Raw genomic sequence first — 13398 nt, forward strand, 5'->3', positions numbered from 1 at the left:
AAGTTGTATTTAATTGTACTTAATGTCAACATTTTAAAAATAAAATAAATGTATTAAATATTAAATGCATAAAAAATATACAATACTCTGTTTTTCTCATTTTAGATTTTATTACAACAACATATAGTGATAGAAATCTAATTTTACTATTGCAAAATATCATTCAACTTCATTATAAAAATAAAATTATAAGGGTCCAAATATAAAACAAACAACAAGTTTATTATAATAATTAATATAAAGTCATAATGTTATATTTTAAATACATGTTTTTCCCAATAAAGTTTAAGATAAGTCAATTTCATTACATCTAAATATATATATAACTGTCTGTGTGCCTGCCTGCCTTCCTTCCTTTCTGTCTGTCTGTGTTTCTGTCTGTCTCACGGTCCATCTATCCATCTATCCATATATGAATATATATATATATATATATATATATATATATATATATATATATATATATGAATCATTAAAATTTAAAATACATTAAAATATTCAGACATGTACAAATTGATGCTATGTCCATTAAATTAGTTCTCAAACTATGTTAAATAATAAATTGATTTTCCATTAAGTAAATCATCCAATTACAAAATCAAGTTTGGCTACACGCCTTGGTTTGAATATTGTTCACACGTGTTTTTCTATCAACACTGATGCAGATTAGTTTTATATACATGTGCTGATGTGTATTGTAACACTACTGATTATTGATTTTCATTTTAAAAAATCATTTAATGTCATCTAAACTCTCCAGACCGTCACTGCCCAGAATAAACGGATCATTTTTTAACAGCCATTCAGCTGTTGGCCTTAACTTAGAGTCCCGATGTAAAATCCTGTTTAAAAACTCCTTGAAGTAAACGGATGAAGATTCAGGCAGATGATATTGTAGTGGATTCCCCAAAGCAGTGTGGAAGATTATTTGGGGTGTGAGAACTGATGAATACGGAGGTTTTCCTGTCACCATCTCTACCGCAGTGCAACCTACACTCCTGCAATAAAGAAAAAAGCGTTTATATATATATATATATATATATATATATATATATATATATATATATATATATATATATATATATATGGACAGAAAAATTAATCTTATTACTAAATTGCTATTAAATAACCCTAAAATTAGATTTGAAAATAAACAAATAATTCCGTCTTATATTTTAGATAATGTAAAGAGCACATTCTTATTGAATAATAAATAATAGATTTGCAATCTATGTTTAGCAGGCAGTAGGGATAGATATTCTTATATTGAATCGTTTTTTTATTATTTTTCATAAACTATTTTCAAATATCCAAATGTTTACCATATATCTGCTCTGCTTGTGTAGTTTCGTATTACGTTGCCTTCTGTATAAATCACTTCTGGTGCCATGTATCGCACTGTACCAATTTCTGTAGAGACCCCATTGGCATCTACAAACTCAGATAGACCAAAGTCTGTAATCTTTAGGTTCCAGTCATCTTCCATAAGAACGTTATTGCCTAGAAAAAAAAGTTTGTATTACACATGATAACAATAATCGATGTAAGTTTTCATTACAAATGGGCCAAAATTTAATTTTATATTATTTCGGCAATGTTTTTAGTTATCGGATTGTATTTAAACGTGGCAATAGAAAAGCAGAATATTTACTACACTTTTATTGAAAATTTAAATATTTGTAACGAAAGCTACAATTTTTACTCTAATTTCTACAGAGCATAGAAAAAGTGTAATCATGCTGCTATTTGGATAGTTTCCGAATACGAAGTATTAAGGATGTTGTGTAAAACCTTGACGTTTTACATGAAAACATAAGTACCGTTTTAGTTATGTTGAAGACATTTTATATATAAATATTATTTCACTGTAAAGTGTTTTGTCAGCTTTTGAGCAACTTCTATTCACCAAAAGTGATACTTACCTTATTTTATGTTACTCCTAACCAATATATAGAGCAGCATTTAAGTTAAGTAGATGTCATTTCACATATAAATATTAAATTGTATGCTCTTGTTTCTATCAGGTTTTAAATTATTTCCGTTAAACGGATTAAACTGTACTTTATTGCACGTGAATTCAAAAACTTAAGTACTGTTTTACTTAGATAGTCAGCTATACAGATGCATATAAGATCTTATTCTTAAATTATGATCAATTAGTGATTAACCTCTGACAAACGAAAGTGGCACTTTGTTCTATTTCTAGTTTCTAAAATAACTCTCAGCTACTCACTGTTTCAGTTAGGTGGACGTGGGAAGAGGGTAATCTTTAATATCACAATGCAGAATTTGAATAGTTAAGTGTCTTGTCAAACTTTTCATCAAAATTACCTCTCTCTCTCTCTATGATATGCAACAAACCTTTGATATCCCTATGCAGAATACTGTTCTCATGCAGGTACTCAATACCTTCCAGAATTTGAGTAGTAAAGTGTCGTGTCAACTTTTCATCCAAACTACCTCTCTTAGATATAAATTCTGCTAGTGTGCCCTAAAAATGACAAAAACAATTATTCATATCTAATAGAACTGACAATATTTTATACTCTATATTACAAAACTCATTAAAATATTAAAATTAAATAATTTCATGGAGTTTTGCTTACATTTTTCAAAAATTCTAAAAATATGTAAAATGCGTCTTCTGTTTTCTTAAATCCGTGAAATTGAACTATTCGTCTGTGCTTTACTTTAAGTAAAATCGTTGCCTCTTTTTTACACATATCCTAAAAAATATTTTTAAAAAAGAATATTTACAGAGTAATACATACCTATCTGATTCAGCTTCCTACAAATAAACTAGACTTTTCATTACTTAATTTAATGAGGAAAACTATAGCCACTGAGGTAAGTGGAAATATTGTGTTGTTATTAACTCTTGTTTTATTGACAGAAATATGTGCCTCGTGCAAAAACGACTTGTAATTGAGCCTGTCTCTATTAAGTGATTATGTTATCAGTGGCGTAGCGAGGTCCGGTGTCACTCGGTGCGGCACTTAATGGTGTCAACCCCCCCCCCCAGAGGCCGTAGCGACCCTTCCCGGGGACAAACTTTAGATTTTCGATTTGCACCCCCTCAAACTTTCAATTTGCACCCCCCCCCCTCAAATTTTCTCTCTATATTTTTCTATTTTTTGCCTTGCTGTCACCCCGTAAATGGTGTCATCCGGTGCGGTCCGCCCCCTCCCCCCCCCCCGTCGCTATGCCTCTGTATGTTGTAAATGCTAATAAATTGTGGTTGTGGTTGTAGATAATAGACATAGGTCTCTGCTCTGGTGTGTCGGGTGAGGTTGGAAGTGGATCTAAAGTTAGATGATACACTTTCACCACCGAAAAGGAATATTAAAAACTGAATGTAAGTCATTTAAAAGTTATTTTACAATTGAAATAAAAATGATAAATATATGTACCGTTAATGGGGTTTAGTAAATATTTTCGAATGAAGTCGCTGTTTTAAAAACAAAAACACAATTTAACAAAATGAGTTTATTATATTTATAAGCCTAATATAATAATACAGAACATGTTTCTACTGATTAACCTTTAATTTGTATTAATCTAGGTTCCCGTTTCCGCGCGATGCCTATCTCACTTCTTAAACGAACTTGAGCGCTATGGAGCATACGTTCGTTTAAAACATTGCGATAGGCTATAGATAAAATCGGGCATTATTGTTCACTAACTTGAATCAGGCGCAAGTAGTATATTAGGTCCCTTTTGGGTATCATGGGTGAGGCGGATGCGGATGCGGAGCAGGATGCGGAGCAAAAGATATATAGTAAAATACTCACCCGCCTGGGTGAGCCGTAGGGACAATGACATATAGTAAAATACTACCACACCTGGGTGAAGGTGGGCGAGGCGGAGGAACCGCAGGGACAACGACATATAGTAAAATACTCACCCACCTGGGTGAGCAGGTGGGTGAGGGTGGGTGAGCCGCAGGGACAATGAGATATAGTAAAATACGTCTGGACAACAAGTCATAGTCAAAAAGGCCTAATTCATTACAGATCTATAGGAAACCCCCTTTTACATTTACTTACGTTAGGGAAAGTAAACTCGGTTGAATCAAAAAATGTATTTAAATATATAGTTATAGAACCTTAACGTCAACAGATGTTAAAAAATAAAAAATTAAAATTAAAATTAACATCCACCTCCTCACCACCCTCACCCAGGTGGTGGAGTCTTTTACTATATATCCTTTACTTCTACTTCTACTCCCCCTTCACCCACCCGCTCCCCCTTCACCCACCTGCTCTCCCTTCACCCACCTGCTGACCCTTCACCCACCTCCTCACCCACTTCACTCAGGTGGTGGAGTCTTTTACTATATATCCTTTACTCCTACTCCTGCTTCCCCTTCACCCACCTGCTCCACCTTCACCCACATGCTCTCCCTTCACCCACCTGCTCACCTACCTCACCCATGTTACTATAAGCGAGTATGTATTGAACGTTTGTTAAGTTTACAGCATGATATTTTAAAAGCCTTTGATGACTTGGAAAAAACGTTAATAAATAAATAAAATATAAGAAGAGTTTTGTTATAATTTTAGTGTACTTGTGAATGTGTATACGTGTATCTCAAAAAAGGTGTATCACACTGTGCGTATAACTGTTAGTGGAAGGTGTGGCGCCAGCCTGTCTCGCGCTGGCCGGGTCATAAAAAAAACCACGACGCTGCACGACGGGTGGCACTCAGTGCATTCCCATTAATCCGCATTCCACCGATGGTGCGTACGTACCAAAGCACTCAGTGAACTCACCCGTCAGCTATAAACAAGGTCAAACCGACCGAGAAAAGCCATTAATCTCCGTGCGGTACCTGTCAAAAGGAAAGCTTCGTTGGTGGTCAATATCTTTGATGTGTGGGAAAATTTGAAACAGATGTCGTTAATGGTTGTTGGAAGTCGAGACAAAGAACTTTCTATTTTTGTACACGTTCGTTGTGGTGGATAATTTAAAAATTAAAAAACATACAAACAAATAAAATGAATTAAACCAAACAATCAAATAAACAACAAATAAACAACAAAAACAAATATTAAATTAATTAAAAAATAATAATTTTAAAAATTAAAATTAAAAATTAAAAGTTAATTAAAAAACAAGCAAAAATTACAAAATAAAAATTTAAAAATTAAAAAATTTAAAAATTAAAATCAAATTAATTAAAATCAAACTAATTAAAAACTAATTAAAAATCAAATTTAAATTAAAAAATAATAATTAAAATAAAAACAATTTAACTAATTAAAAAATAAACAAACAAAATATAAACAAAGTAATTAAATTAAAATTATAAATTGAAATAAAATTAATTAAAATCAAACAAATAATCAAATTACGTAACTAGTTAATAAAAATTACAAAATTTTAATTTAAAATTTAAAATTTAAAAAAAAATAATTAAAAAACAAACTAATTAAAAACTCATTAAAAACTAATTAAAAACAACAAACTTATTTTAAAAAAATAAAAGCTCTTTTAAAGTACGTAAAAAGGTCACCGATGTTGATTACGTCACAAGGTCACCCCCTCACCTGACCTACTGACCTACTCCCCATGCGCCTGCGCCACCTGCTCCCCCACCACCAGGTGCGGCTCATACACCCTCACCCACCTGCTCACCCAGGTGGGTGAGTATTTTACTATATGTCGTTGTCCCTGCGGTTCCTCCGCCTTACCCACCTTCACCCAGGTGGGGGAGTATTTTATTATATGTCATTGTCCCTGCGGCTCACCCAGGCGGGTGAGTACTTTCCTATATATCCTTTGCTCCGCATCCTGCTCCGCATCCGCATCCGCCTCACCCATGAAACCCAAAAGGGACCTAATATACTACTGGCGCATCCCTGATCGCCCCGGCAGGGTACGATTTGGCGTCCCAGACTATTGTATGGGCACTATGACTATCCTGAGCCCACGTTACACTACCGAAGGGGCGTCGCGTAACACCCCTTGCTCGGTTTTATTATCAAATGTCGTATGCCTCCCTACCAATATTTTAGGATGCATTCCAAACTAACGTAGGCGCCATAGTTTCTCACTTTTACGCACAGTAAATAACGTACTCTTGATCCTGTAGTGTTGTCAAACCAGTGCCCCAACATACATGATCTTAGAAATATAACGCGGGCATTGTTTACATTTAAGTAACTCAGTTTTAGAAAACAAGGTCACGCAGCAAAAAACGTAGGATTAGTTACACTTTGTTAAAACTATCTTTAAAAATTTCGTCATTCTTTGTTCTAAACTAGAAAAAAACACCTTTTTAACTATTTTCTGACAGGCTTTGCAGCTATTGTTAATATAATTTACAGTTCATAAACCATGTAACATACTAGGAAACTATCCCCGTTTTCAAGTGACGTTAGACACGATTTCTTAGCAACGAATTTTTTCTCATCAGGTCTAGCTTCATTAGTCACAAGATGAACGCTACCAAACGAGCCTGCACCTATTGCTGATACATTAATTGTGAAGTTTTTCGGGAATTCTTCAGATAGGACAATATCTGCGAAAAAAATTTCCATTAATTTATAAAATCACAGAGCATGTTAACCTCTTTTGTTATAATAAAGAGCTAAAGTGTTTAGCGTACAGTGGAAGTTTAATTGTCTATTTTTTTTAAAGAAACAAATGAAAAGTGGGGGAAAAAAGGTAAAAATGTAGTGCACTTAACATATTTTTCTTCGTACTTTCATAAAGCACACAGATTCATTTTAATATACACATTCTTTGAAATTTAAGAATCAAACCTCTTTTAGTAGGCAAAGTTCCAGTACTTTGGCCTGATCTCCAAAATATTGAGTTAGCATTTGCTGAAATAATTTCGTCTTCACTGGTGGTAAGCTGCCCTAACAAGTCATTGAATGTTTCGTCAAATAAAATTCTTTGGCTGGCCTGCATGCTCCTACATAACTCCTTTAAACACGCCGTCAAATTTCTGTGTTCCGAATCATTTTCAAGAGCGAGAATTTCTTTAAATCTTGGAAGCAATGGGAGTATCTATAAGATCATTGTATTATTAGTATATGCAAGTAAACATATACAATTTTAAAATATAAATGCATGAATATCAAACAAAATAACTATCTTTCCTCATTACTTACACACATTATCACAATGAAGTGGTTGAAGAGAAACATAATTATTAGTTAGTCTCTAGTAAAGTAAATTAGACATACCGATTTCAGATAATATTTTAAGGGATAAGCAATTTTGGTTTTAAAAACAAAAAGTTCGATTACACGATTAATTGCGGATAAAGAATTAATAATTCATCGGTCCAAATTAAAACTAAATAACATTAATGTAACATTTAAATTATGGAATGGTAAAATAAATTTAATAATACGTCTTGAAATTCATCTTCTCCTTCTGCCAGTTTAGCCAGACATTTCATAAGACCATTCAATTTTATATTAAAATGTGTTCTACTAGGATTCATAGCAGCTAAGGTAATGCCTTCAATTATTGCTCGTTTTAGCTCAGCTGTTGAGACAATGAAAAAAATTTGATTTAAAAATTGGAGACTCAAAAGCTATGTATAAACTCTGTAAACTAAAATACATAGGCCTACGTTTTTATTTTTCTTTCATTTAAAAGCGTCCCGAAATTTTTATATTGGTATTTTCCATGCTTTCGCATTTTCTAGGGCAGGGTTAGGGTAAGAGCACTTGGTGTGGCGACAGAAAACAAAGCATGTGGCTACATAAAATAAACATTGCTTTTGCTGTGTAGGTTAAGCACGTATCATACTTTGTTTAAATTCAAGGTAAATGCTTTTTTAAAAATAATTGTATTCGTTAAAACTAAAAACAAAATCTAAACAACTGCAATTACCAATGCAGAGTTAATTTAAATATCAGCATAAAACGAAATATTTGTATACCTTTCTTCTCATAAGTCAAATTTTCTCCAATCAAGGAAAGTAAAACTTTTATATACATTGAGACACTTTTATTGCTAGATTTCAATTTGATGATTACCTTGTAGGAAAAATAGAAAAAAATCGTAAGTAAATGTGAAATTCAGAAATACATTTTATGTATACAACACTGAACAAAAAAGACTTTCAACAACACATAAGACCATAATAAGTAACTTTGAGCTAACTAAGAAAATATAAATACTTCTATGTTGTCAATTTTAGTTTCAATAAAATAATATTTTTTTTTCATCTTTGTTTTAAAAGTAGCAAAATATTAATGCTTGGTTTAAAGCTAGTAGAGAAAACATGTAAATTAGCCATAATCATAATTTTCGTGAGTTATTAGCAAAACAAATACTAAGGGACTCTCAAAACTGTACTTACCGCTAAAATGCTTTATGGCTGACAAAAAATTATAGAAACTAGGCGCCGAAGCTTGTATAGTTTATATACATTGTCTATGTAATACATATATACGTTAAAATGGAAAAATGCTTACGTATAAAACTAGAATTACACAAATCTTAAAACATGACTTTAATACATGATACTTGTAGTGGCAAAAGCTCTTGGATCAAGATTTTAAACGGAAAATTATTTGTACTAAATATAACTTGACTTTGTGAGCCTTCTATACCGTTTCGTAGGTATGGGTCTTAAACAAAGCAAAGCCTGCTCAATTAAATTTTCGTGCCCGACACGTTGCGATTTTGCCTCACCGGCTTTCCTGTGAGCACTATATCGTTTTAAACAGCGCAGTAGACTATGGGTAAGATGGCGTCCCGGCAGGGTGCGATTCAACATCTCGGGCTATAGTGTCAGCACTATGGCGCCTAAGTTCGTTTTACAATATTGACACGGTGGCACACGACATTCGATGCTGAAACCTAGCTAGGGGCCGTAAGCTGCGCTTTTTGCGGTAGTGTAACCACGGGGGCTCCCGAGAGCTCCCCACACGTCCGTGACACATTGGCGGTTGCCAGTGTGTTTATTTCGCTATAACGTAGAGTGATTAAAATGCACACAAGGCTTTTTCATCGTCAAAAGGAGAATACAATACTAACATTATACTTTGAATACTAGAACTACTTTTACTGTCGATCCACAATCTCATCAATTTCTAGCAAACGAACTTTACTCCAAATAAAAGACCAAATAATAATTTATTGACTCTATCTTAAGCTCCATCCCACAAGTGGTGAAAATATGGCTAAGACTCCTAGCTGGCGCTAACTAAAGTCTCTTTGATTTTTCTCTCGTGTTACTATTATTGGCGATCAAGTTATTTTTTCTGCAGGCTAACTATAAGTTATGAGGATCTCTATCCTTTTTATAATCAGAGAATTTTTCGACAGAAAATACACCAACAGTTGAAAAAGATATCCATTAAAATAACTTAGAAGCTTTGGGGTAAACAGTACTGTGCTCGCTTTTAATCAACTGGTCGTTTTAGGTGTTAAGCACACATTCTCTAAATGTATTAAATTTTTTTGCATTTTGTTTCAGGAGCTCAATTTAGCCTTATTATTTGTGAATTGCATTTGATTTAGGAAGAATATTTTCATACTATTGTTAAGTAGATATTTTTAATTTTATGAGGAAACGGGTTGACGCATCAAGCATTATTGGCATTTCACGAAACATATCTGCATCTAAATTAAAGGGTTTAAAAATTTTCTTATTTAAAACAGGCATTTTAAACTGAGGTTACTGGGGGGGGGGTAGTGGGGTGAGAAGACAAGAATTAAGATTTGTTTTAGGGAATTGATGTTCAGTTACGTCTAGACCAAAAGTTGTGATACGCTATAGGCCTATTTCTCTGCAGCCAAATTGTTCGGTGAAGTTTTGTAGGAAGTCTTTTTTTCTGGGAACTAATATATTAGGAGCTAATTTGTCTAAGAATGAAGCAAATTCGTCGAGGCTTTTTTTTAAAGAGTCGTGTTGTATAGGGTCGTTTTATGGGGTCAGGGTCTGTTTTGTTACTGGATTAATTATTTGTTTACGATTAGTTTATTTCGATTTGCAGTTCGTCCAATCGTCTATTTTTGGAAATATAAATGAATAATTGTGAAATAAAATTAAAAGTAAAAACCTATTTAGAATGCACTAAGTGTATCATCCTAATAATGAATATGCATATTAAGGAATAAGTCTTCAGATGAATATTAAGATTGGATTTTAATTTTATTCAAAGAAATGAGGCATTTCTTTTCTCACTATCATTGTATAATGCTAAGTGCATTGAAAATGTTCTTAATTAAATTTTAAATAAAGTTAGTTTTCAATTTTGATATTTGGATGTTTTATCTATAAAAACCAAAGTGTAAACTCCTAATGGATAACAAGTATATCTCTCAAAATACTCATTACTTACCTCATCAGTATTTGCATTACGAAAGTAGTCAATTCTTTTTGTGTGGCAAGCAATATTGTATAAAATGAACAACAAATTGTTCAGAATACAGTTCGAGTTGGTACTCTGGTAAAAAAGATGTTTTCAAATATAAATTATTTGTACGCTGACTTTAGACAGGTCTACTAAAAGAATTTAATTACAGTTTGTTTCTATTTTAAAATTTACCTGCAAATTACTTTGCCTGTTTAGACAAGCTGTCAATATTTCAACAATGTTACATTCGGCTATACGCTTAAGAAAATAATGGGATTAAAAAATCATTATTATTAGATATTATTTCAAGATTATTGAGTATTTTAGTAAATTGATGAATCTTAAACTACGCAATTTTAGGAAATATTAAAGTACTAAAAAGTATGAAAACAATCGAGGCACAGAAAAAGGTTAACTCTATTTTCCCAGACATATGGACCGCCAGGTTCTGAAAAGTATAGTACATTTTTATTTTTATAAAACTTGAAACCATTTATAAATGTGGCTTATTATCCAAACAACTTTACCTTTGAGAATTCAGGGCAATTAGTAAAAGCCCATCGTAAAAACAGCAGCAAATAAACTGTTAAAGAAGATTCTGTAACTGTTGTGTTCAGTAGATCTTCTTCAATGATGTATTTAACTGTAATCTCTGTTTGATATATATATATATATATATATATATATATATATATATATATATATATATATATATATATATAGCTTATACCCGTGCTTCGCTACGGTGTGGATATTGATAATACCTCAGCGCACCACGCTGACCGTGGTGGGGGTCCCCGTATTGAGACGGATATTTCTACAGCGCAACGCGCTGCGCACGGGTTTCGGTAGCACCTTGGGGTGTACATGAATATTTACGAAAATTAAGCTACTGTAAAATAAAGTGTCGCAATGCTCTCATGGACGCCCAGATATCCCTCCTGGAAGCCAGGAAAAATCTCTGCTCCCTTCCCCCCCCCCCCCCCATCTCTTCCTCATTTCCAGGACTTTCGGCATGATAGTTCCGCCCCTGACTCTATACAACATGTGTATAATTTAAATATTGCTAACTTTATAATAGTTTAATGTGTTACGAATTGTATTTATAAACCATATTTAACTTTGACCTTTCATTTCCCCAGACGTCTGCAACACTATTTAAGACAACAATTTCCGATCAAGGCTATATTCCGTTGAAACAAATTATCCCGTGCCAATGCTTATCATTACTCAAAGAAATAATATCAAAACAGAAAAACCTCCGACATTTACCTTACCTACCAAAACAAAAGAAAAACGTGCACTAGCATTGAGAAAAAATCAAGCACACCAAATATCCAAATGATTATAAAAAAATCGGGGTTTCCTTCTTAAATTCCGGTAATTGTTTTCAAAGCATAATATGGTGACCCACGCGTTTTGTTTTAGTTTTTCAAATGGTAGTGTGTTGATATGTATTAACAAAAATAATATATTTTCTCGTTTTTAGTGCATTATGAAATAAAAGTGTTATATTAAAACATTTTTATGAACTTTTTCACTTTTGGTTACTAAATAAAAGTAATTAGAACATTAGGAAATTGGATTTGAAGACAAAATTAACATTGACATATTAGATTTTACCACCATATTTGTACTGTAAAAGTAATTTCTGTATGTTTGTCCTTTTGTGGTGGTATTCACTGTACAAAATATCGACAAAGCTGTATAATATTCTGTGATAAACGTAGAAATTCACTGCGGAAAATGGTCTCACAGATGAATATTCTTCTAACACTTCAGAAATACTGCTTAGTAGCAAATCCTCAGTTAAAATCTGGGGGCAAAAGAATAGGAAGCGTTGAATTTTAGTTTAAAATTATGCAATAAGAATTAACAATAAATAGATTGATAATTTTTTTTTTAAATGATTGATACATTTTTTCATTGTAAATGAATACTATTACTATACGACTATCATGCAGAATATAGCATACGATATATAATATACGCCGTAAAGTCGTGTACGCCAGCCATTGGTATGGACACTTTTTTCTTCGATAAATCTGTAGAAAATAGTCTTTTACAAGCTTTTACTTAGCATACAATGTCTATAAATAGGTAGATTGCAAATTTTGGAAATCAATTTTGACCTAGTTCTAATGCAGCGATTTTAATTAAACATTCGAAAGACAATACAGTGATATGTAGTTGAAATCAAATTAGATAGATGATCATTTAATAAACTTTAACTTTATAATATGTGTAAATTTGGTATCAAACCTTCAGCGATTAAACGATAAGCCTATTTACAGCGATGAACTTATGTTTTTTCCCTAGCATCTGCCACAAAATGAATAGAAGCAAATAACTGATTTTTCAAAGATTATACGCTACTTGTCGTGTTTTTGAACGAATACATTTTAGTAATAGCTTTTGTAGTATTAAACTTCATTTAGAACGAATTAATAAAATGTGAAAATAAACCAAATATAAAAATCGTTATAATAGCATGGTTTTTAAATGCACTGAGAATAAGAATTAATTCAAACTATAATAACAACTGTGCTTGCTAAAATATGTTAGAGATTACATGATTTACAAAAGCTTTGTTTTTTTTTATTTTAAAGAAAGCACGTTTGTTTTTTATTTTCTTATTTCCAGTGCATTATAAAGCTTGCTTGTTAATGTATTGGTTTTTATATTTGGTTAATGTTGTCCTCATACACATCTCTATTTATGCTTCAATTAAATTTAAATAATTATTTAAAGCTAAGTGGTTAACTGTCGGTTACGGCACTTGCCGCTGCTGCCAGAGTCATCTTATCCATTAAGCACTTTAGACATTGTGCCTAAGGCCTACGAACTTTTGGGGGCATACGAAAACAAATAACTGGAAAAAAAAATTTAGAGGTCTGCAAAAATCAGAAAATGAGATACTGAGAAAATACATTTCTTGTATACTACGACTAAACAATTCTAAAATATAAAAACCCATGAGTGGAATTCTCTCTCTCCCTCTCGCTGATGGTCTGTTAACATTCTTACTTGGCAATAATATCAGTACTTTCTATAATGTGTGTAGAAT

At 32.5% G+C, this 13398-nt stretch overlaps 1 protein-coding gene across 1 annotated transcript in view; it reads right to left on the reverse strand.

Annotated features, from left to right (window-relative positions):
- Nucleotides 1-656: 656 nt before the first annotated feature.
- The window catches only part of LOC131935282 (mitogen-activated protein kinase kinase kinase 2-like), a 65275-nt gene continuing 52533 nt past the window's right edge, over nt 657-13398 (reverse strand). Inside the window, exons 6-9 of the mRNA XM_059291668.1 lie at nt 2607-2726; nt 2362-2491; nt 1323-1500; nt 657-998 (exon numbers count right to left, since the gene is read on the reverse strand). Coding sequence (XP_059147651.1) covers nt 734-998; nt 1323-1500; nt 2362-2491; nt 2607-2726 — 693 coding nt within the window. The 3' untranslated portion in view covers nt 657-733. The remainder of the gene's footprint in view (nt 999-1322; nt 1501-2361; nt 2492-2606; nt 2727-13398) is intronic.

Source organism: Physella acuta, unplaced genomic scaffold (genome assembly GCF_028476545.2).
Source record: "Physella acuta isolate Inbredline_101_S28 unplaced genomic scaffold, ASM2847654v3 ptg000141l, whole genome shotgun sequence".
In the NCBI taxonomy this organism is placed as follows: domain Eukaryota; kingdom Metazoa; phylum Mollusca; class Gastropoda; family Physidae; genus Physella; species Physella acuta.